The sequence below is a fragment of the Hyla sarda genome, chromosome 4 (assembly GCF_029499605.1).
Source record: "Hyla sarda isolate aHylSar1 chromosome 4, aHylSar1.hap1, whole genome shotgun sequence".
In the NCBI taxonomy this organism is placed as follows: Eukaryota; Metazoa; Chordata; class Amphibia; order Anura; family Hylidae; genus Hyla; species Hyla sarda.
Window position 1 is genome coordinate 237,141,832 of NC_079192.1, and position 21,051 is coordinate 237,162,882.

The 21,051-nt window shown below is 45.2% G+C and overlaps 1 protein-coding gene across 5 annotated transcripts in view; it reads left to right on the forward strand.

Annotated features, from left to right (window-relative positions):
• POT1 (protection of telomeres 1) overlaps positions 1-21,051 on the forward strand; it is a 210,110-nt gene that overhangs the window by 55,363 nt on the left and 133,696 nt on the right. For all 5 annotated transcript variants that reach the window (XR_008892655.1, XM_056573771.1, XM_056573772.1 and 2 more), the window contains one exon: positions 16,228-16,518. Coding sequence is in view for 4 of the 5 variants with exons in the window: in XM_056573771.1 (XP_056429746.1) it covers positions 16,228-16,518 (291 nt within the window). In the remaining variant the exon portion in view is untranslated. The remainder of the gene's footprint in view (positions 1-16,227; positions 16,519-21,051) is intronic.

Sequence of the window (21,051 nt, forward strand, 5' to 3'; positions counted from 1 at the left end):
TTGCATGTAAAAAACTTAATACATTTTTTATAATTTAAAAAAAAATAAAATGTATTAAAAAAGTAGGAATTTGGGACTTTTTTTTTTTTTTCGTTCACGCCATTCACCATACGGGATCATTAACATTTTATTTTAATAGTTCGGACATTTACGCACGCGGCGATACCAAATATGTCTATAAAAAAAAAATGTACGCTTTTTGGGGGTAAAATAGGAAATAACGGACGTTTTACTTTTTTATTGGGGGAGGGGATTTTTCACTTTTTTTTTTACTTTTACATTTTTTTACATTTCTTTTTTACACTTGAATAGTCCCCATAGGGGACTATTCATAGCAATACCATGATTGCTAATGGTGATCTGTTCTATGTATAGGACATAGAACAGATCAGTGTTATCGGCGATCTTCTGCTCTGGTCTGCTCGATCACAGACCAGAGCAGGAGACGCTGGGAGCCGGACGGAGGAAGGAGAGGGGACCTCCGTGCGGCGTTATGAATGATCGGATCCCCGCAGCAGCGCTGCGGGCGATCCGATCATTCATTCAAATCTCGCACTGCCGCAGATGCCGGGTTCTGTATTGATTCCGGCACCTGAGGGGTTAATGGCGGACACCCGCGAGATCGCGGGCATCGGCCATTGCCGGCGGGTCCCTGGCTGCGATCAGCAGCCGGGATCAGCCGTGCATGACACGGGCATCGCTCCGATGCCCGCGGTTATGCACAGGACGTAAATGTACGTCCTGGTGCGTTAAGTACCACCTCACCAGGACGTACATTTACGTCCTGCGTCCTTAAGGGGTTAAGGACCAAGCTCATTTTATTTTTGCGTTTTCGTTTTTTCCTCCTCGCATTCTAAAATCCATAACTCTTTTATATTTCTATCTACAGACCCATATAATGGCTTGTTTTTTGCGTGACCAATTGTACTTTATACATTTTCTTAGTTGAATTTTTCTGCATATTTATATGGTTTGCACATGTTCCTTATATCATTTTTCATATTATATATAATTTTTGGGTATACATTCTCTTTTTTTCGGTGTGGCCATACCTTGCCTGTTCCTTTACCCCATTTTCCATATTACGGCTCCCCTAGTTCAGGAATCCTTCCTCTTTTTTTCTTCACTACGGGTCCGCAATTCTCGCAGATATGTACTAATCCCTATGCTTATATGTCTTTGTAAATTATGTTATAGAATAGTTATTCTTTCAGCATATTGGGACTTTACATGTATGTTCCTCCAAGTGTATATATTCATATTTGTTCATGTTTTTTCTCGCGTACATCTTTCAGACAGAAGACTGGGGATAGTTATATCTCAATTTCCTATATGCATCTGAAAGTCATGGGACAATGATATCACACGTTTATATAGATATATTTCAAGAATTTATCAATCATATTTATACAACACGCATTATATGTGCAAACTTTGTCTCCCTATCTCAATGTCTGCATGTCTGAACGAATGTCTTTGACATTTATGGTTTTATTATTATAAATGCATATATTTTTTAATATATTTTTAATTCTGTTCGTGATTAAGATATAGCATGGTATTCCATGTTCCATATTGTTACACTCCTCCATCCCGTGCTGCTGTGCCGTACGAGCTATGCTGGGTGCTGGCGCACCTGCATGGTAATTGTGCAGTAGGTGTACACTTCACAGCCCAAACCAGGTGATTGGTCAATCCAGTGCAGTGCTCCCTATTTAAGATTTGTACGTTTTGTTTTACTTTGTATGACTAAGGTTCAACGTTTGGGCCGAAACGCGTCACTCTGTATGTTCTCCCGCAAGATCAATAAATAATTCATCCGATCCATCTGCGCTGGACACTCTCTTTATTCACAATTGTACTTTGTAATGAAATCTCTAATTTTACCATAAAATGTACGGCAATACCCCCCCCCAAATTTTTATTTTTATTTTATTTTTTTATTTTTTTTAGGAAGGAAATTTAAATGAAAAAAATTTTTTGCACATTGTACACTTTACGGTAAAAATGACATGTGTTCTTTATATTTTTATACCGCTTAAAAAAAATCTAACTTTTTGTACAAAATCAGTAATCTAAAATTGCCCTATTTTGACTACCTATAACTTTTTCATTTTTCCGTATATAGGGCGGTATGAGGGCTAAATTTTTGCGCCGTCAACTGTACTTTTTATTGATACCACATTTGCATATATAAAACTTTTAGATAATTTTTTATAAATTTTTTTTAAAATAAAATGTGACAAAAAAAGCAGCATTTTTGGACTTTTTTATTTTTTACGTTTACGCCATTCACCGTATGGGATCATTAACATTACGCCATGTGGGGAAGTGTGTGTGTGTGTGTGTGTGTGCTTGGTGTAACTTTATTTATAGCTGTGTGTGATTCTAAATCAAAGGGTGGCAAAGGGCAGCGCCCTGTGTTCCCCCCCCCCCCCCCCCCCCCCCCCCATTCTTACATGACCCTTATGACCCGAATCGAAGCAGATCGCCAGTGTGAATTCACCGACGATCTGCACTGATCACTGACATGGGGGGGGTGGGGGTGGGGGGAGATTCTCAGAACTAGGGATCGACCGATTATCGGTATGGCCGATAATCACGATTTTGGGCATTATCGGTATCGTCAATTATCTTGCCGATAATGCCCCGCCCCCCGCACCGCCCCCACCGCACCGCGACCGCCACCCCCTCGACCCGCCGCACCGCCGACCCACCGCACCCCCCCACCGTGATGCTAGGTGGTATACCGGTATGGATTTTTTCCCATACCGCTATACCGGTCGGGCCCCTCCCCCACCCTCCCAGTCAATAAAAAAATTTAACTTACCCGTAATGGGGGTGGTCCGGGCCATCCATCCATCGTTCCTGTAGCGTCCGGGGGTGTTCCGGGTGGAGGGTGGTCCGGGCTGTCCTTCTTCTCCCGCGGTCTTCTTCTCCACTCCGGGCAGGCTCCGGCCTAGTACGCTGCAAAGACGCCGCTACGCCGTGACGTCAGGTGCGTCGCTGCGCACGGGCGTCACTGCGCAGTGGCGTCTATGCAGCGTACTAGGCCGGAGCCTTCCCGGAGTGGAGAAGATGACCGCCGGAGAAGAAGGACAGCCCAGACCGGACCACCCTCCACCCGGAACGCCCCCGGACGCTACAGGAACGATGGATGGATGGCCCGGACCACCCTGACAGGTAGGGGAGAGAAGCGGGTGGTGGCGGCGGCGGCCTATGGTCCCGCAAAAGCCACTGCAGATCATTGATTTAAAGCGCCCGCTTTAAATCAATGATCTGCAGCGGTGTCGCAGGGGGGTTAAATAGCCGATAACTTATACCGGAATATCTGTATAAGTTATCGGCTATCGGCCCTAACCTGCACCGATTATCGGTATCGGCCCTAAAAAACCGATATCGGTCGATCCCTACTCAGAACCCCCCCTGGGCATTTGCATGGGTGCCTGCTGATAGATGTCAGGTACAGGTATACAGGTACGTCCTTGGTCCTTAAGTATTAGGGAGCCAGGACGTACCCATACGCCTGTGGTCCTTAAGGGGTTAATGTGCAATTGTCTATTAAATGTGAAGGAAAAGTGTTGTTAGAGTTCTCTGTATGCACTGCATGCTCCTTGATAGCCCAGAATTGTATTCCTTAGCATGCAGAATGTGGACTAAAAATAAATTAGACAGTTTATTATCGTAAATTAGACAGTTTTATGATAGAAAATGCTATTAACATGCTTCATATTTCTCATGAGAGAGTTATTATGCCAAATTGGATATGTAGTGTGGGGACTTCTCAACCCCACGTGCAACTCATCAGCATAGTATCATAGGTCAGTCACATATGTGGTGTTGTGCGGTAATAACTCAATTATAAATTATGAATTATGGTCATAACAATATTATGAAAAATGTAGAATTTATGAAAATTATCAAAAATATCAAAATTATGACCTAGTGAATTGTAGACTAAGCCAATCAATACAATTCACATCTGAGTCCGAATATTTCCTCAGATATCAACAAGTTCTTTTTATGACTGGATGATATTAACGCTAAACCCCTTAAGGACCCAGGGCATGCCCTGGCTCCCTGGTACTTAAGGACCCAGGGCATACCTGTATGCCCGTGGCATACCGTGCAAATGCCAGGGTGGACCCCCTCTTCCCATTCATGTCGGCGATCGCTTCAAATTGCCAGTGATTTCACACCGGCAATTTGTGGCGATTCCGGGTCTCCAGTGACCCGGAAAATAAGGGGCATCGGGGTTGTCCAAGACACCCATGATTCCCCTCAAGGGATAGGAGTGAGCTATTGGTCGTTCAATAGCAGATCGGGGGCAGGGATGTTAAAGTTCTGTTCCCCCATTCTGCCCACCCACAGTAGTGTGGGCAGAATGGGGGAACTGTCCTGTGACAGGCGCCGGAGGTCACTTACCATCGGTGGAGGCGACAATCGGCGGCGGTAATCGGCAGGTGGCAATAGCGTGCTGCAGACTACGGAAGCCGTTGAGTTGCCTAGCAACATCTGAAGGGCTACAGTTTGGAGACCACTATACAGTTGTCTCTAAACTGTAACCCTCCAGATGTTGCAAAACTACAACTCTCAGCATGCCCAGACAGCTGTTTGGGCATGTTGGGCTTTGTAGTTTTGCAACAGCTGGAGGGCTACAGTTTTGAGATCACTGTGCGGTGGTTTCTAAACCGTGGCCCTCTAAATCTTGCAAAATTACAACTCCCAGTATGCATGAACAGCAAACGGCTTTCTCGCCATGCTGGGAGATGTAGTTGCGCATCTCCCAGCATGCCCTTCAGCAATCAGTACATGCTGGGAGTTGTAGTTTTGCAACAGCTGGAGGCACACTGGAAAATACGGAGTAAGATAATAGGACTTAAAGGGGTACTGCGGTGCTTAGACATAGGGGATAAGATGCCTGATCGCGGGTGTCCCGCCGCTGAGGACCCCTGTGATCTTGTACGCAGCACCCCAGTTAAAATCAGTCCCCCGGAGCATGTTCCCTCCGGGTCTGATTACCGGCGACCACGGGACAGGTGGTGTGTGACGTCACGCCTCCGCCCCCATGTGACGTCACGCTCCGCGCCTCAATGCAAGCCTATGGGAGGGGGCGTGACAGCTGTCGGCCCCATGGGCGTCGGTAATCAGACCCGGAGCCAAAACGCCTCGGGGACTGATTTTAACTGGGGTGCTGCGTGCAAGATCACAGGGGTCCCCAGCGGCGGGACCCCCGCGATCAGGCATCTTATCCCCTATCCTTTGGATAGGGGATAAGATGTCCAAGCGCCGGAGTACCCCTTTAACTGAAGGTTTTCTAACGAGTGTGCCTCCAGCTGTTGCAAAAGTACAACTCTCAGCATGCAGTCTGTCAGTGCATGCTGTGAGTTGTAGTTTGGCAACAGCTGGAGGTTTGTCGCCCCCCCCATTCATGTGAATGTACAGGGTACATTCACACGGGCGGGTTTACAGTGAGTTTCGTGCTTCAAGTTTGAGCTGTTCAAACTCCTAGCGTAACGATGCTCCGGCCCCTGTATTGCCCGTCAATTACGTGCAGAGCGATCTCGCTCTGCGCAGTAATGATAGCGGGGTGCTGCAGAAGCGATCCCCGGGGTCCCCAGCAGCGGGACCCTGGCGATCTAACATCTTATGCCCTATCCTTTGGATAGGGGATAAGATGTCTAGGGGCGGAGTACCCCTTTAATGCTTAAAGTGATAGTGGTCAGATGTGCAAAAAATGGCCTGGTCCTTAAAGAGTACCTGTCATCATCTAAACTTTCCTGATCCCCCTTCCCATCTGTCCCTTTCTCTAACTATGCCTATCCCTGTGTTTATTGAGGTTTAAAACGCTGTGGAAATACCTTTTTTCATCCCTCTTCATTAGCTCAGGAGCACGGTCTTTCTGAGGGGTGGAAGGAGGCGGGTCCCGGCAGGCATGATGTCACATGAAGCTTGGCTGGGACTCTGATTCTGCCAGTCTTCCTGTATGCTGCTCTCCCTCTGCAGCAGTGTTTCCCAACCAGGGGCACCTCCAGCGGTTGCCAAAACTACAACTCCCAGCATGCCCAGACAGCCAACAGCTGTCCAAACATGCTGGGAGTTGTAGTTTTGCAACAGCTGGAGGCACCCTGGTTGGGAAACACTGCTCTGCAGTGTGCATACAGGACTAAGTACAGGTGAGGAATGGCATTCTCTCTCTCTCTCTCTCTCTCTCTCTCTCTCTCTCTCTCTCTCTCTCTCTCTCTCTCTCTCTCTCTCTCTCTCTCTCTCTCGTCTCTCTCTCTCTCTCTCTCGTGTCTCTCTCTCGTGTCTCTCTCTCTCTCTCGTGTCTCTCTCGTGTCTCTCTCTCTCTCTCGTGTCTCTCTCCTGTGTCTCTCTCCTGTGTCTCTCTCCTGTGTCTCTCTCCTGTGTCTCTCTCCTGTGTCTCTCTCTCCTGTGTCTCTCTGCACTAAAAAGTCAATGCTGAGAACCAGGGGGCTGAGGGAGCAATTACACAGAGCAGGGAGTGCAGTGAGATAATACAATGTATAAGATAATGTGTGGTGAGGGGCAGGGGGGAGGGGGAGGTGACTGGCTGTTATATGAGAGGCATGTGCAGGCTTGTAGCTCAAAGTGAGCTAAGAGTACTGAACTTCCGGTGGAAGGACCAGAACTCTTTCAGCATTAGTCCTAAAAGCTGTATACTTACTATGAAAAGCATAGGATGCTGCTTGCAGACCAGGCATAGAAGAGTGACCCCTAGTGGCCAAAAGTATAAAATGAAAAAACTGGTAGAAATATTAATATTTTTTTATGAAGATATATTACAATATCTCTTCATTAATGATTATGAACAACATATTAAAAGTTTTTGTTGATGACAGGTACTCTTTAAGGCCAAAATGGGCTGGGTCCCTAAGGGGTTAAGGATGTCGTTTTACAATAATACACAGGTATTATAAAAGTATGCAGATTTATTGGTTATAAGGTTATAAACTTGAGTAACAAACAATGATATATGCAAATGAATATCAATTAGATATTGGTAAACATTACAAGCTTGTTAATTGACTATATATAGTAGAACAATACATGAGTAGTAAGTAACTTGTTACAATAAAACAAAAGCTACTAGGTTAGGATTATCATATAAGAAATTGATATCAATGATGGACAATATCTAATCATAGACATATATCAATATGGAATGCTAAATACACTCCGCCCCCTTCTAACCAACTACACATCACATGACTCCATGAATGGGCAAATCCATCTAAGGATATAAACATGAAAGAAATTTAATATACTTCCACCCCATTCTGGACTATTTTCTATGCATGATCTTGGTAAGACATTAAAACAAATAGCAGAGTTTTATGATCTTTCTAGACTATATTTTAGGAGGGAGAACTTGAAGCAAGTTTCCTGTGTGGGAAATTTTCTTATAACACTTAGTTTGGCGAGTAGGAATTCTATCAATGTGTCTAAGCAATTATTTAATGCTTTGATAGATTCTGGGGGACATTTACTAATCTAGTCTATTCTGGGTATGCTTATAGACCAGCGTATGTGGTAGTCTCCTGTCTATTGAGCTCCTAATTTATCAAAGGTCTCACAGCCCTTGATAAATTCTGTGCACAGACTTCAGGGTCTACAGCTTAAACTGCATTTAGACCTGCTCCAACATGGTCTGACATTTCAGCGTATTTTGGGCAGATGCGACTTGTCGCACAAAAGTAGCACTTGATAAATTCAGCACCAATGCATTTTCCAATGCATTTCCGTCTAAAATAGACTTGCATGCATCATGTTCTAAAAATCCTCTGCAGCAAAAGTCGCAGAAAAGTTGCACATATTTAGACTGCGACTTTCTGTGCGACAAATTTAGACAGGAAAAACCAGTCTAAATCCTTTGCTAAATCTCCCCCAATGAGTCAAATGAGTCCCCCAATGAGTCACAATATCCTAAAACTGTAATCTCAATATGGAGATAAATATTTTATTTTATTTTATTAGCCAATCTAAATGGTATAATTCCATCCACATTATCCAACTTGGTCTTAATAAATGGAATACCATTTTTGTCTCTTGTCTTTTCCACCTTGTTGGACCTCTTTTTTTTCCTTTGTGTGGGAGAGAGTTCTTTTTCTTACTTTCTTTTTCCCTTGTCTCTCTTCCTTTGTGCCTTTGTGTGTTCTACAGTGTCTAACATCTGGTTTTACTATTTACAATTGATCACTAGAAGTGATCACTGAAACCCTAAATTTACCACCCACTAAATTAATTATACCCCTAAAAAATAACTTTTATTTTGCCAACATTTAAAATTTCCAGTGTCCTGTCTCCAGTATTTGTAGTACAGAAAGCCGCATGTATCCACATGCTATTTATTTTGTCTAATTGCCTCAGGCTGCAGTCCGGAGGACAATATAAACTGGGACAACACTGTTATTAAAAATGTATACACATTACCCCCCGAAGGTTCACCACAAGACAGTGGCTTTATCAAGGGCTATGGGGTCAATGGCCTTTGGTTGTGTGGGCATGCTGGGAGTTGTAGTTTTGCAGCTTTTAGAAGGCCACAGTGAAGATCACTTATCGCGATCTTCACTGCAGCCTTCTCCGCCGCACTTTCTGGACGCCGCTTCTCCTGCTGCAGCCGCTTCTCCGGGATGCCGCCTCCGAAGGTCCGGGTAAGCCGGACCATGCTCCCTCCTCGCCGCCCGTGTTCCCCCCACTGTGCACAGACTTCGATCGGTGGGCAGAGAGGGGGGAAATGAACTCTAACCCCCCCACCCCCCTCCTGCAATTGGTGGTCAGCCTGACTGACCAATGACAGGGGATAGGAGGGGGTGGCAAAACTGCCACCTCGCTCCTATCCTTTAGGCTGGTCGGAGCAGTCTCTGACCGCTCCGATCATGCTTATTTTCTGGGAGATCGGGTCACCAGTGACCCGATTTGCCCGGATCGGGGCAAATCGCAGGTCTGAATTGACCTGCGATTTGCTGCGATCGCCAACATGGGGGGGTCTCAAGACCCCCTAGGCATTACCACGGGCTGCCTGCTGATAGATATCAGCAGTCATCCCGGTCCGATCACCGCCCGGCGAGCTACAGTGATCGGAAATACGGAGGGCGTATGGATACGCCCTCCGTCCTTAGGTGATGGGACGCGAGGGCGTATGCATACGCCCTTTGTCCCCAAGGAGTTAAAAAATCTATTTTACATAATCAAAACTGAAAAGAACCTGTTTACACATTATACATGCACAGCAATAAAACTTCCAGTGTAAAATAGATTAAAAATAATTAGGAAATTAAGTGCACCATCTCTAGTGACAGCTTTTATACTTTTTTTTTTTTAAGTAATAACCCCCTTTTACAGGTCTATTTCCACAGTCTAAATCATATCAGTTGAATAGTAGTCCGGAGGCAGGTCTGTCTGTGGGACCAAAGAACTCACTATTCCTATAAATGCATATTAGAGATGAGCTAACTTACGGTGATTCGGTTCGTCACAAACCTAGCGGCTCGGCAGTTGCTGACTTTAGCCTGCATAAATGAGTTCGGCTTTCAGTGCTCCAGTGGGCTGGAAAAGGTGACAGAGAGTCTCCTAGGACTGTATCCACCTTTTCCAGCCCCCCAGAGCACCTGAAAGCTAAACTAATTTATGCACGCTAAAGTCAGCAACTGCTGAGCCGCTAGGTTCGTGACGAATTGAATCACTGTAACTTTGCTCATCTCTAGTGTGCATCTTCCAGCATTTATCAATTTATCATTTTCATCTTCCCTGATCATTTCCTTCACAATCTATTCCTTACAGTTATTAGCCCTACAGAAAAACACTAAAATCAGGTGGTTTCAACTATTCCTATACGACAGAACATAAGCAAAGGGTTTACTGAAGAGGAAGAGGGGATGCAGAAGAGATATATGGGGAAAAAAACTCAACTATGACCAAATTCTTTTCATATACGTATGGGGGTTGTCCAGTGGAAACAATTTATTGTCCCCAGGCTGTCTACAAAAATAATAAACACTTTCAGCTGCTTCCTCGTAGCTGCAGGATCAGGCCACCCCATCTACTGCTGGTTTCAGCTGACAGTCTGCTTCACCGGAGCCAGCAGGAGCTGTAGATGTGACATCACACAGGGCTTCTCTGCCAATCACTGGCTGCAGTGGTGTCCCGCCTCAGCCAGTGATTGGCGAGTGGCACTGTTAGTTTCCCTAGCTGTAGACCCTACGCTCTGCAGCCCAGGAGTAAGCTGTGTCACCGGCAGTGCATGGGATGCCCCGTTACCGGTGCTACGAGGGAGCGACTGAAGGTGAGTTAAAGTGGTTGTTATTTTTGTTGGCAGCCTGGGACAATAAGAAATTAACTGTTTCCTCTGGATAACCGCTTTAACAAGAATGAAGTGTCTTCATTCTTCATTCAAAGAGGCTTTTTTCTTTTACCCCACATTAAAGCTAATTTCAACTACTTCTTACGGCTAGGACCAGATGTGAGGGATTCCACACCACAAGTCTGCTGTAGATGAGGATTTCAAAAAATGATATAGGCATTGCAATGCTCCATGGGAAATAAAAAAACTTAGTTCTCGCCTAGAAGGAATAGAGATTGCTAGTTGCTGCCAACTATGTCAGACATCACAACATCATGTAGCAGAGTTCCATAGTCTTACTTTTCTTACAGTAAAATATCTTTCCTCTAGACGTAGTGGATGCCCCCTTGTCATGGTTAGCGGCCTAGGTATAAAAAGATAACTAGAAAGATCTTTGTACTGTAAAGTTATATATTTGTACATTGTGATCAAATTGTTCATAAGATGTCTTTTCTCCTAACTAAATAACCCCAAGCTCGATAACCTACCTTGGTCCTGTAATCCTCCCATACCATCAGTTATCTTTGTCACCCTCTTCTGCACCCTCTACAATTCAGCCATGTCCTTCTTATATACAGGTGCCCAAAATTAAATATATTACTCCCTATGTGGTCTCTAGACAGCTGTGTTGGGGTACATGCGTCTTGTCAGTATAGAGCAAGATGCTGGCTAGCTGAGAGGTCTTCGAAGTAGGACTGGAAGAGTTGTTACTTTCTATATTTTGCAGCAAAGCAGTTTTCTTCGGGTGGAGAGCTCCTTTTTCCCTGGAGCATTGCATGGCCTATAAAAGTCTCAATATGCCAGCTTGTCATTTTCTTCAACCTGGTACCCCCCAAAGATAATCTTTTTTGCCCACCTCTGGTGCTTAAGTTGTACGTGGTGAATGGGGCTATGTGGCATTGCATAGTTGCCAGGTTGCTCATTTACCATTGAAAACCTATTGTATTGGTAAAAAGATATATGAGAACAATGTGTTGAAAATATAGAGAAAAACATTAAATGTGTTGCCGGTTTATACAAACCTTGTAGTAAGAGCTATGGACAAGGGAGGGGGAAAAGTGCCACAAGACAGAAAAGATTAGCATCAGAAAGCATACACAGTCCTCTCAGATAATAATTACTATGTGATGTTATAGGATCAGCATATTCTGAGGATTTTTCTCGAAGTTCAGCTTACTGACTTGGCATTCTAAAAAGGGTGAGAAAAACATTTCTCACAGTACGAAATCCACATATTTGTTTTTTTTTATTGTTTGCCAAAGATTCATAAGACAAGAAAAACCCCACTGGGGGACCCATCATCTCAGGGATTAAGTAGTGAGCTATTTCATTTCATAGAGCTGTATCTACAAAAACTGGTGGTTAAAGGATATTCATATCTGAAAGATTCCATATGGCATACTAGGGCCTCAAAACGGATAAAATGGAAGGAAGATTTATGATTTCTCACGTTTAATGTGATGTCCGATGTTCTTACAGTAGGGATTACAGGGGTTGTAAGTAGGGATGTCCCGATACCATTTTTTTTTTTTTTTAAGGGTGCGTTCACACGGCCGGCTGTCCCCGTTCTTTCATCCCCGTTTCAGTTCCGTTTTTGCACACTGTAAACCGATTAAAAGTGGTTTAAAAAAAAAAAAATCCCATTCATGTCAATGGGATTTTTTTACAATCCATTTACATCCCTGTGCACCCGTTTGCACCCATCTGCACTCCTTTCCGTTTTTTTTCATGGAAGAAAAAAACGGCACATGCAGTATTTTTTTCTTCCGTGAAAAAAAAACGGAAAAAAACACGGACATCATAATTTTAACATTGAAGTCTATGGCAAACGGATGAACCTTTAATGTCATCCGTTTGCACCCGGGTTTAAAATATCCGTATTTTCATCTGTGCATGCTCAGAAGAGGTGACATCAGCAGACTCCTACAGTGTTGTGGGACTACTACTACTCCCATCATGGAAACAAGTCTGTCTGGGAGTACTAATGTAGTCCCGCAGCTGGGGGGGACTACATTAGTGTTTGTACTACTATCCCCATCATGGAACCGAGTCTGATCCAGTAGTAGTACAGGGTCTAATCCGGTAGTAGTACAGGGGATGAGGGATTGATCGCACCAGGTCTCACTTCTGAGACCCGATCTGATCAGAAGTTATTAAGCAGGGGAGCGGGCGGCATGGTCCGCAACCCTGCGATGTACACAATGTATTTTACTTAAATTTTAAAATTCCCCACGGGGAGCTCTGAATGGCCCGTACTGAGGAGCTAATTAGGGCTTCCTGCGGGATTTTTAAACTGGACAATGTATATTTAAAGCGCTGTGTGGGGCAAGATATATAGCGCTATATATATAGCCCCCCAGCGCATTTATAAAGATATAACCCCGCCAGAGCAAAAATGTATATCCCGCAGTCTATATATATATATATATATATATATATATATATATATATATATATATAATGTGACCCCCCCCCCGCAGGCGCATTTATAATTATATACCCCCGTCGGCGCAATTATCAATATATACCCCCCGGCAGCGCATATATATCTGTCCCCCACAGCACTTCTATATAATATGCCCCTGCAGCGCTATGTATGAATAGTATTCTATCAGCAGCATCACGGCGGCCGCTGGTGCGATGCTTTTCGAGTAAAATACTATTCACTGATAGCGCTGCATTAATGACATATGCACTGGCGGGTGGGTCACATAAATGCGCTGGCAGGGGTATTTATTGATAATTGCGCTGACGGGGGGTACATAATGATAAAGGCGCCTGTGGGGTATATATTTTTGCACTGGCGGGGGTTATATCTTTATAAATGCACGGGGGGCTAGATATAATGCGCTATATATCTTGCCCCACACAGTGTTTTTAATATACATTGTCCATTTTAAAAATCCCGCAGGGAGCCCTGATTGGCTCCTCAGTACGGGCCATTCAGAGCTCCCTGCAAGGAATTAAAAAATGAAAGTAAAATACATCGTGTACATCGCAGGGTTGCGGACCATGCCGCCCGCTCCCCTGCTTAATAACATTGGATCGGGTCTCAGAAGTGAGACCCGATGCGATCAATCCCTCAGCCCCTGTACTACTACCCCCATCATGGAACAGAGTCTGTTCCATGATGGGGGTAGTAGTACAAGCACTAATGTAGCCTCCCCAGCCGCCGGCAGACTCCTGCAGCCAGGAACTACTACTCCCACCATGGAAACAAGTCTGTTCCATGATGGGAGTAGTAGCAGTCCTGGCTGTAGGAGTCTGTTGGTGGCTGATTTTTCATAAAAAAAAAAAAAAGGATTAAAAAAACGGTTCAAAACGGATACCCGTTTGATCAGCCGTTTCTATCCGTTTTTTTATGTTTTTTTTTTTTTTTAGAAACGGAACGGGCACAAACGGCCGTGTGAATGCATCCTAAGACGAGTACCGATACTCTTTAAGGCTGCTTTCACACTATAGACTTTTCCGTTTTAAAGATCCGTTATAATGACCCGTTAACAAAACCGTTAAAACCCATTTTAGTCTACAGCCGAAGTTTGCTCCGTGCTTGATTACTCGCGATACAGGGGCCAACAATTTGTGACATCATGGCCCCGCGCCGTATGGCCCCATAGACTTGCATTAAGGGGGCTTGACGTAACGTGGGGGCAGGGACGTGATGTCATTAACCGCCGGCCCCTTTATCGTGAGACATCAAGCATGGAGCAAACTTTGTCTCCATGCTGCAGATGACTAGGGGGCTGCTGGAGAGAACACGGGGGTCCCCAGCGGCGGGACCCCTGCGATCAGATATCTTATCCCCTATCCTTGGATGGGGAGATAAGATGTCTAGGGGCGGAGTACCCCTTTAAGGTCATAATGGACCTGGTCCTTAAGGGGTAAAAGAACACAAAAAATCACTGGGCCCAGATGGAATCCATCCCAGAGTTTTTCAGGAGTTAAGTACCAGGACGCTTAGGACCTTGCGATCTCTGGTGCGGCACCCCAGTCATCCGTGCACAAAGCGAACTCTGCTCCATGCCGGGTGACTGGCGACTACAGGTGCCACACCCCCTCCATTCATGTCTATGTGAGAAGGCATGATGGCTACGTACTAGCGGTCTTGCTCCCTCCCATAAACATGAATGGAGGGAGCGTGGCATGAAGGATGGCTCTGCTGCCAGCCTGGAGATTGCGGGGGGTCTCCTATCCTTTCCTCCTTTATTTTTGCTGTTTCGTTTTTTCCTTCTTTTCCACCGGAGCGGTGCTTGCAGTAATGTACAGGATGTAAATGTACGTCCTGGTGCGCGAAGTACCAGCGCATCAGGACGTACATTTACATCCATTATCGTTAAGGGGTTAATGGGTGCTCCTTTTGAAAAAAATAAAGGTTTTAAACCAACTGTTTACAGTTTCGTAATCTTAATTCTTCCAGTACTTATCAGCTGCTGTATGCTCCAGAGAAAGTTGTATAGTTCTTTCCAGTCTGATCACAGTGCTCTCTGCTGCCACCTCTGTCCTTGTCAGGAACTGTCTAGAACAGTAGACGTTTGCTTTGAGGATTAGCTTCTACTCTGGACAGTTCCTGACACTGACATTTGTTTTTCACCAAAGTACCCCTTTAAATCTAATTGAGAATCTATGGCAACACTTGAAAATTGCTGTTCACAGAAGGTCTCCATCCAATCTGACTGAGCTTTAGCTCTTTTGCCAGGAAAAATGAACAAACATTTCTATCTCTTGATGTACAAGGCTGGTAGCCATGTACCCCAAAAGACTTTCAAGACATCCAACAGATGTCACTTTTTCATTCTCATTATTGTTTGTTTCACAATCAAATGTATTTTGCACTTTCAGTGTACTTTGCATGTTGTATTGATCAAATGGTAGAAGTCTATTTGAATTTACCGAGTACCTGTCAGCAAATAAAACTTTTAATATAGTATCCCTTGTGTAATTAGCAGACCCTTTCCCATTCACTTGCTTTTAAAATTGAATCAACATAAATATGTTTAAAATGTAATAGAAAAAATGGCCACTACTTATCTCTGTCCTGTTCCTTGCCACAATTAATATATTGAGTTTGCTCTCCTCCCTGCCTGTCAGGAGACCAAACTCAGAAAGTGCTTCTCTGCATTGAGCTTGATTGACAGCTGCACAGAGCCTCACTGAAAGCTGCACAGAGCCTCACTGAAAGCTGCACAGAGCCTCACTGAAAGCTGCACAGAGCCTCACTGAAAGCTGCACAGAGCCTCACTGAAAGCTGCACAGAGCCTCACTGAAAGCTGCACAGAGCCTCACTGAAAGCTGCACAGAGCCTCACTGAAAGCTGCACAGAGCCTCACTGAAAGCTGCACAGAGCCTCACTGAAAGCTGCACAGAGCCTCACTGAAACATGCACAGAGCCTCACTGAAACATGCACAGATCTTGAGGTCTTCTATTCATCACAGCACTGCAACCATGTGAGGGCGGAAGTGGTCCCCCAGAAGGCTTAAGTGAAGCCATGTCTGCTGGGAAATGCCCACTTTCTCCTGCTGGGAGATTGCCCTATGTGAGCAAGAATGAAGATATTGTACAGAGCTTTTTAAAGCTCATATTATTTTTTATTTTTTTTTAGGGTGGAAGGAGTGTTAGGAATAGTTAGGGAACATAGCCTGAGTTAGTTTAGAAAAGTTTATTTGGTGACAGCTACTTTTTAAGTTTTGTCACTGTAGGAACATGGGCAAAAAGTCCAGGGGGTTGAATAATTATGCATGGCACTGTTGTTATGGACAGAACATAAAATGTTGTGATTTTGTTTTTGTTCTTCATAATCCCTCACTAACACATTAATTATGTAAAGTACAATAAATATATTTATTATTATTATTTTTGTTCCTAGATCCAGAAGTTTAATAATGAATTTCAAGGCATTAGTAGTAGCGGCTTCTCTGCATTAGTATTTGATGGGAATGTTGATGCTCCACTAATTCCAAGGACCTCTAGTAAAGGTTACAGCTTTACTACAGAAGACCAGAAAACTGTAGAAACTTTACGAAATTGGCAGTTGGGGCTGCAGATATTTTCTAGCTCAAGACGGCATTTATCTGAGGTTCAGCCTGGGCAATATTTTGATCTGATCTGTCAACTTGTTGGAAAAGCTGAGGTTGATAAAGCCTCATATCTCCTTAAGGTAATGTGCACATTTTATCCTTTTTTTTTTTGTCAAAAGTTCTACTGCAACTTGATTATCTGACAGTAATTAACCTAATCATGATATCCTTACTTCTTGAAGAGGTTTTTGGGGACCTTTATGTTGGTGACCTGTCCTTGGAATAGGCAATCATTATCAGCCCTGTGGAGTTCCTGACACCCGTGCTAATTTGAGTTGTTTGCAGGTGCCTCTGCTAGAGCTGCGCATCCTCTTTATCACTTGCCATATACATTTAATGAGCTGTACATGGTTATGCTGTTAGTCCCAGACACATTAGTAGAACGAGCTGCAGTATCAGATTCAAACACTAACCAATGTACAGAGCTTTGCCTGGTAAGTAATAAATAGGTGGCAGCACTTGGGCAAGCACCACAACCACTATTATCAGCTGGTCAACAGTGTCTCCCCACCACTACTTGGATATTGATGGCCTATACTAAGGATACAAGAAGAAAAAGTAGTTCAGTGTTCCCATGATGTGGACAACACCTTTTACTTTTATTTAGTCCGTTAAAACAGTACATCAACAGCTGTAAACTTTCCAGCCAGACTGATGATCTGATTACTTGCTTTGTATACTAAGGATAGGGATAAGAACCGAGTCCCAGTAAACTCTTTAAAGGGTTACTCCGCTCTCCAGCTTCCGGAACACTGAGTTCCGAAAGCTGTGTGCGGGCTTTCGTGTTCACGCCCGCCCCCTCGTGACTCCACGGCCTGCCCCCTCAATGAAAGTCTATGGGAAGGGGGCACGACGGCCATCACGCCCCCTCCCATAAACTTGCATTGAGGGGGTGGGACGTGACATCACATGACGGGGCGTGACGTCACAAGAGGGCGGGCGTGAACACGGAAGCCCACACACTGCATTCGGAACTCAATGTTCCAGTCGCTGGGTAGTGGAATAACCCTTTTTAAATCTTTTTGTGTTTCAAATTGTATTCTGTAGGTTACCAAAAATAAAGTATGCAATGGTCTCTCTAAATACCCCCTTTGGCTTTAGCCTGCAGTCAAGACCTGCATAAAATTAAGAACTGGGAAGTGGTGGATTTCTGTGTGTAAATAATACTGTTTCAGGACCAGAGTAGCTATCAGGTTTCATCTGCTTTGTGGCATCAGCAGGGGTGTGGAAATAAAGAAAAAGAAAAACTACTTGTCCAAGGGACTAAAACGGAACACTATCTACTTGTCCCTCATGACAATCCACTTATCCTGGTACATAAAATAATTTCAACCAAAATAGTCTGTAAATAAGGTCTTTATTAATAGAAACTTAATAGGCAGTATGTCACCCCATTAGGTGGATAGGGCCCCTGATAAGTCTGCCCCATTAAGTAGATAGTCCCACCCTTCAGGAAGGTATGTCCATTTATCAGGTCGGTAGGCAGGTAGGGCTCCCTTAGTAAGTAAATAATGCCCCAGATATACATGCCCCCCCCCCCAGTTGGTAGGAAGGGTGGGCTCCCCCTGTAGGCAGACAGAGCCCCAGAAAGATATGTCCCCCATTAGGTAGAGCTACCCCATATGTAGACAGGTCTGCAGATTGATATGACCCTTATCAGGTAGGGCTCTTCAGTAGGTAGAAAGGCCCCCAGATGGATATGACCTCCATCAGGTAGGGCTCCCCAATAGGTAGTCAGACCCCCAGATAGATATGACCCCATCAGGTAGGGCTCCCCAATAGGTAGTCAGACCCCCAGACAGATATGACCTCCATTAGGTAGGGCTCTTCAGTAGGTAGAAAGGTCCCCCCAGACAGATATGACCCCCATCAGGTAGGGCTCCCCAGTAGGTGGATAGTCCCCAGATAGATAAGGCTCCCATCACTGATGGGGGTCATATCTATCTGGGGGCCTGTCTACCTACTGGGGAGCCCTACCTGATGATTAGGTGGGGCTTCCCAGTAGGTAGAAAGGCCCCCAGATAGATACGACCCCCCGGCAGGTAGGGCTCCCATTTAAACAATTATACCCCTTAAGTTTCAGCCAGGGTGCCTTCAGATGTTGCAAAACTACAACTCCCAGCATGCCCGGACAGCCCTTGGCGATGACTTCACTCATCGTGCGCACATCCGCCAGGAAGGCTCGCTATGGGCTGCAGCATACAGCTGCGGTGTATAGCAGTTTAGTGACGGGGCGAGAATGATTGATTGCCCCGTCATATGGGAATTCTTCTGGCATTTAGCGCTGCTTGCCCGAAGCAGGGCTAAATGCCTGACTAATTCACCTGCCCGGCCCTGGAACTGTATGTCCCGGGCGGGGGGGGGCAATACAATTCCCACATCCCTGATCAGCAAAATTGAAGTTTCAAAAATAGATATACTTAGTATAACTTAGCACAGTATAGTGTACGTATTGTAACAGTTCTATATCTCTGCTCCCTTCGTGACCTCTGACTCTCTTTACGACTCTGTGCAATCAAATGTATATACTAACAGAGAACCAGTGGAGACCAGTAGTGATGCATTAAAAGCAGCTTAACCCCATAAGGACACAGCCCATTTTGTCCTTGAGGACACAGGAAATTTAGATTATTGCTTTTTAGTTTTTTCCTCCTCACCTTCTAAGAGCCATAACTTTTTCCATCCACAGACCCACATAAGGGCTTGTTTTTGCACGACCAATTATACTTTGTAATGATACCTTTTTTTATTTTACCATAAAAAGTATGGTGCAACCAAAAAATTCTTATTTGGCGGAGGACATTGATAAGAAAACTGCAATTTTGCAACTTTTGGAGGATTTGGTTTTAACGCAGTGCACTTTATGGTAAAAATGACATGTGATAAGCCTATGAGGGTGCATTTATGGGAGGGGTGTTGAATATTTAACGCACGCCCCCTTCCCACAGGTGCGTGTGTTGCGGTTGGCGGTGTTTCAGTTCTTGTGCACCGCTGAGCTCGAACGTCCCCTCTAGGAGTCAGATGGAGTTTCAGTTGCGGAGGATTACGCTTTGTAGCAAGTATCCCTGTTCGGCGGTTGGCGGTGTGTGTTGTGGTGACACCAGACGGGCGTCGTTGATAGCTTTCGTTTTTTGCTACAAGGTTGGTTTCAATGAGGTTTATTGCACGCATTATCCATCATGCATTTTATTTAGCATGTCACTACTTAGTATCACATTTTCCTGGAAAGTTTCCAGGTACGTCATGACGGGCGAGGGTTATTAAAGGGGTACTCCAGTGCTTAGACATCTTATCCCCTATCCAAAGGATAGGGGATAAGATGCCTGATCATGGAAGTCCCGCTGCTGGGGACCCCCGTGATCTTGCACGCGGCACCCCGTTTGTAATCAGTCCCCGGAGCGTGTTCGCTCCGGGTCTGATTACCGGCGACCACAGGGCAGACGGCGTGTGACGTCACGCTCCGCCCCTCAATGCAAGCCTACGGGAGGGGGCGTGATAGCTGTCACGCCCCCTCCCATAGACTTTCATTGAGGGGCGGAGCGTGAGGTCACATGGGGGCGGAGGCATGACATCACACGCCGCCGGCCCCGTGATCGGCAGTAATCAGACCGGAGCGAACACGCTACGGGGACTGATTACAAACGGGGTGCCGCGTGCAAGATCACGGGGGTCCCCAGCGGCGGGACTCCCGCGATCAGGCATCTTATCCCCTGTCCTTTGGATAGGGGATAAGATGTCTAAGCACCGGGGAACCCCTTTACGAGTTTCAGTTAAACTAGTTTAAGTTGGAAGGATGTCACAGTCTGGTTTTAGTCAGCAGAGGTTATGTTTTTTCATGGCCATCTTGTGAGTGTGGAGACACTAATTCGGTCACGTGGACAGTCGGTTGTTGTGATAACACAGACAAGTACGCAAGCAAATGCATGACACATAGGTAGTGGTTTCACTGTTTAAAGAGTCACTGTCATTGTTGAAAACTTTTCATATATTGCAGGACTCGTTATAATATGACTTTTCACAATATACACCTGTTGAAAAAAAGTCACCTGAAATTAAAGCTCAAAATAGCCACCACTAGGGGTCGCCTGTCTTTTAGCCAGACAGATTAGTCTAGATTTTACAGCATACTGGATACCGGCTGTAAAGCATACCGGGATCCAGTATAAGAGATTTCTATTGAGTGTATGCGTGGGCACGCACTGCCTGTGAACGAGCACAGGGAGCGCACTCTCACAGGCAGTTCACCTCCCCCTCACTGCCTTCAGACAAGCACCAAGGTCAGTTCCCAATTCAGCCCCCTGCAGAGCGCATTGAGAGGCCTTACCTGGTATGTTGCCACTGTGTAAACTACTAAATATGCCTGTCCCTTGCTTATGTGAAGCTGGCCCTGGAGGATCGTCACTGCTCCGGCCGCGATTCCTGCTTTCTCCCGTGCTGCGGCCCCTGCTGCAGCCTCTAATGCGTCCTGTGCTCCGGCACCGTCCCGTGCTCCGGCCCCTGTTTTCTCTAGTGCTGCGGCCTCGAATACATCCTGTGCTGCGGCTCCGGCTGGTTCTGTAAGTGTCTTAGCTATCCTCCCAGCCAGGGCCTCTGCACATGGGGCTAGGTGCACT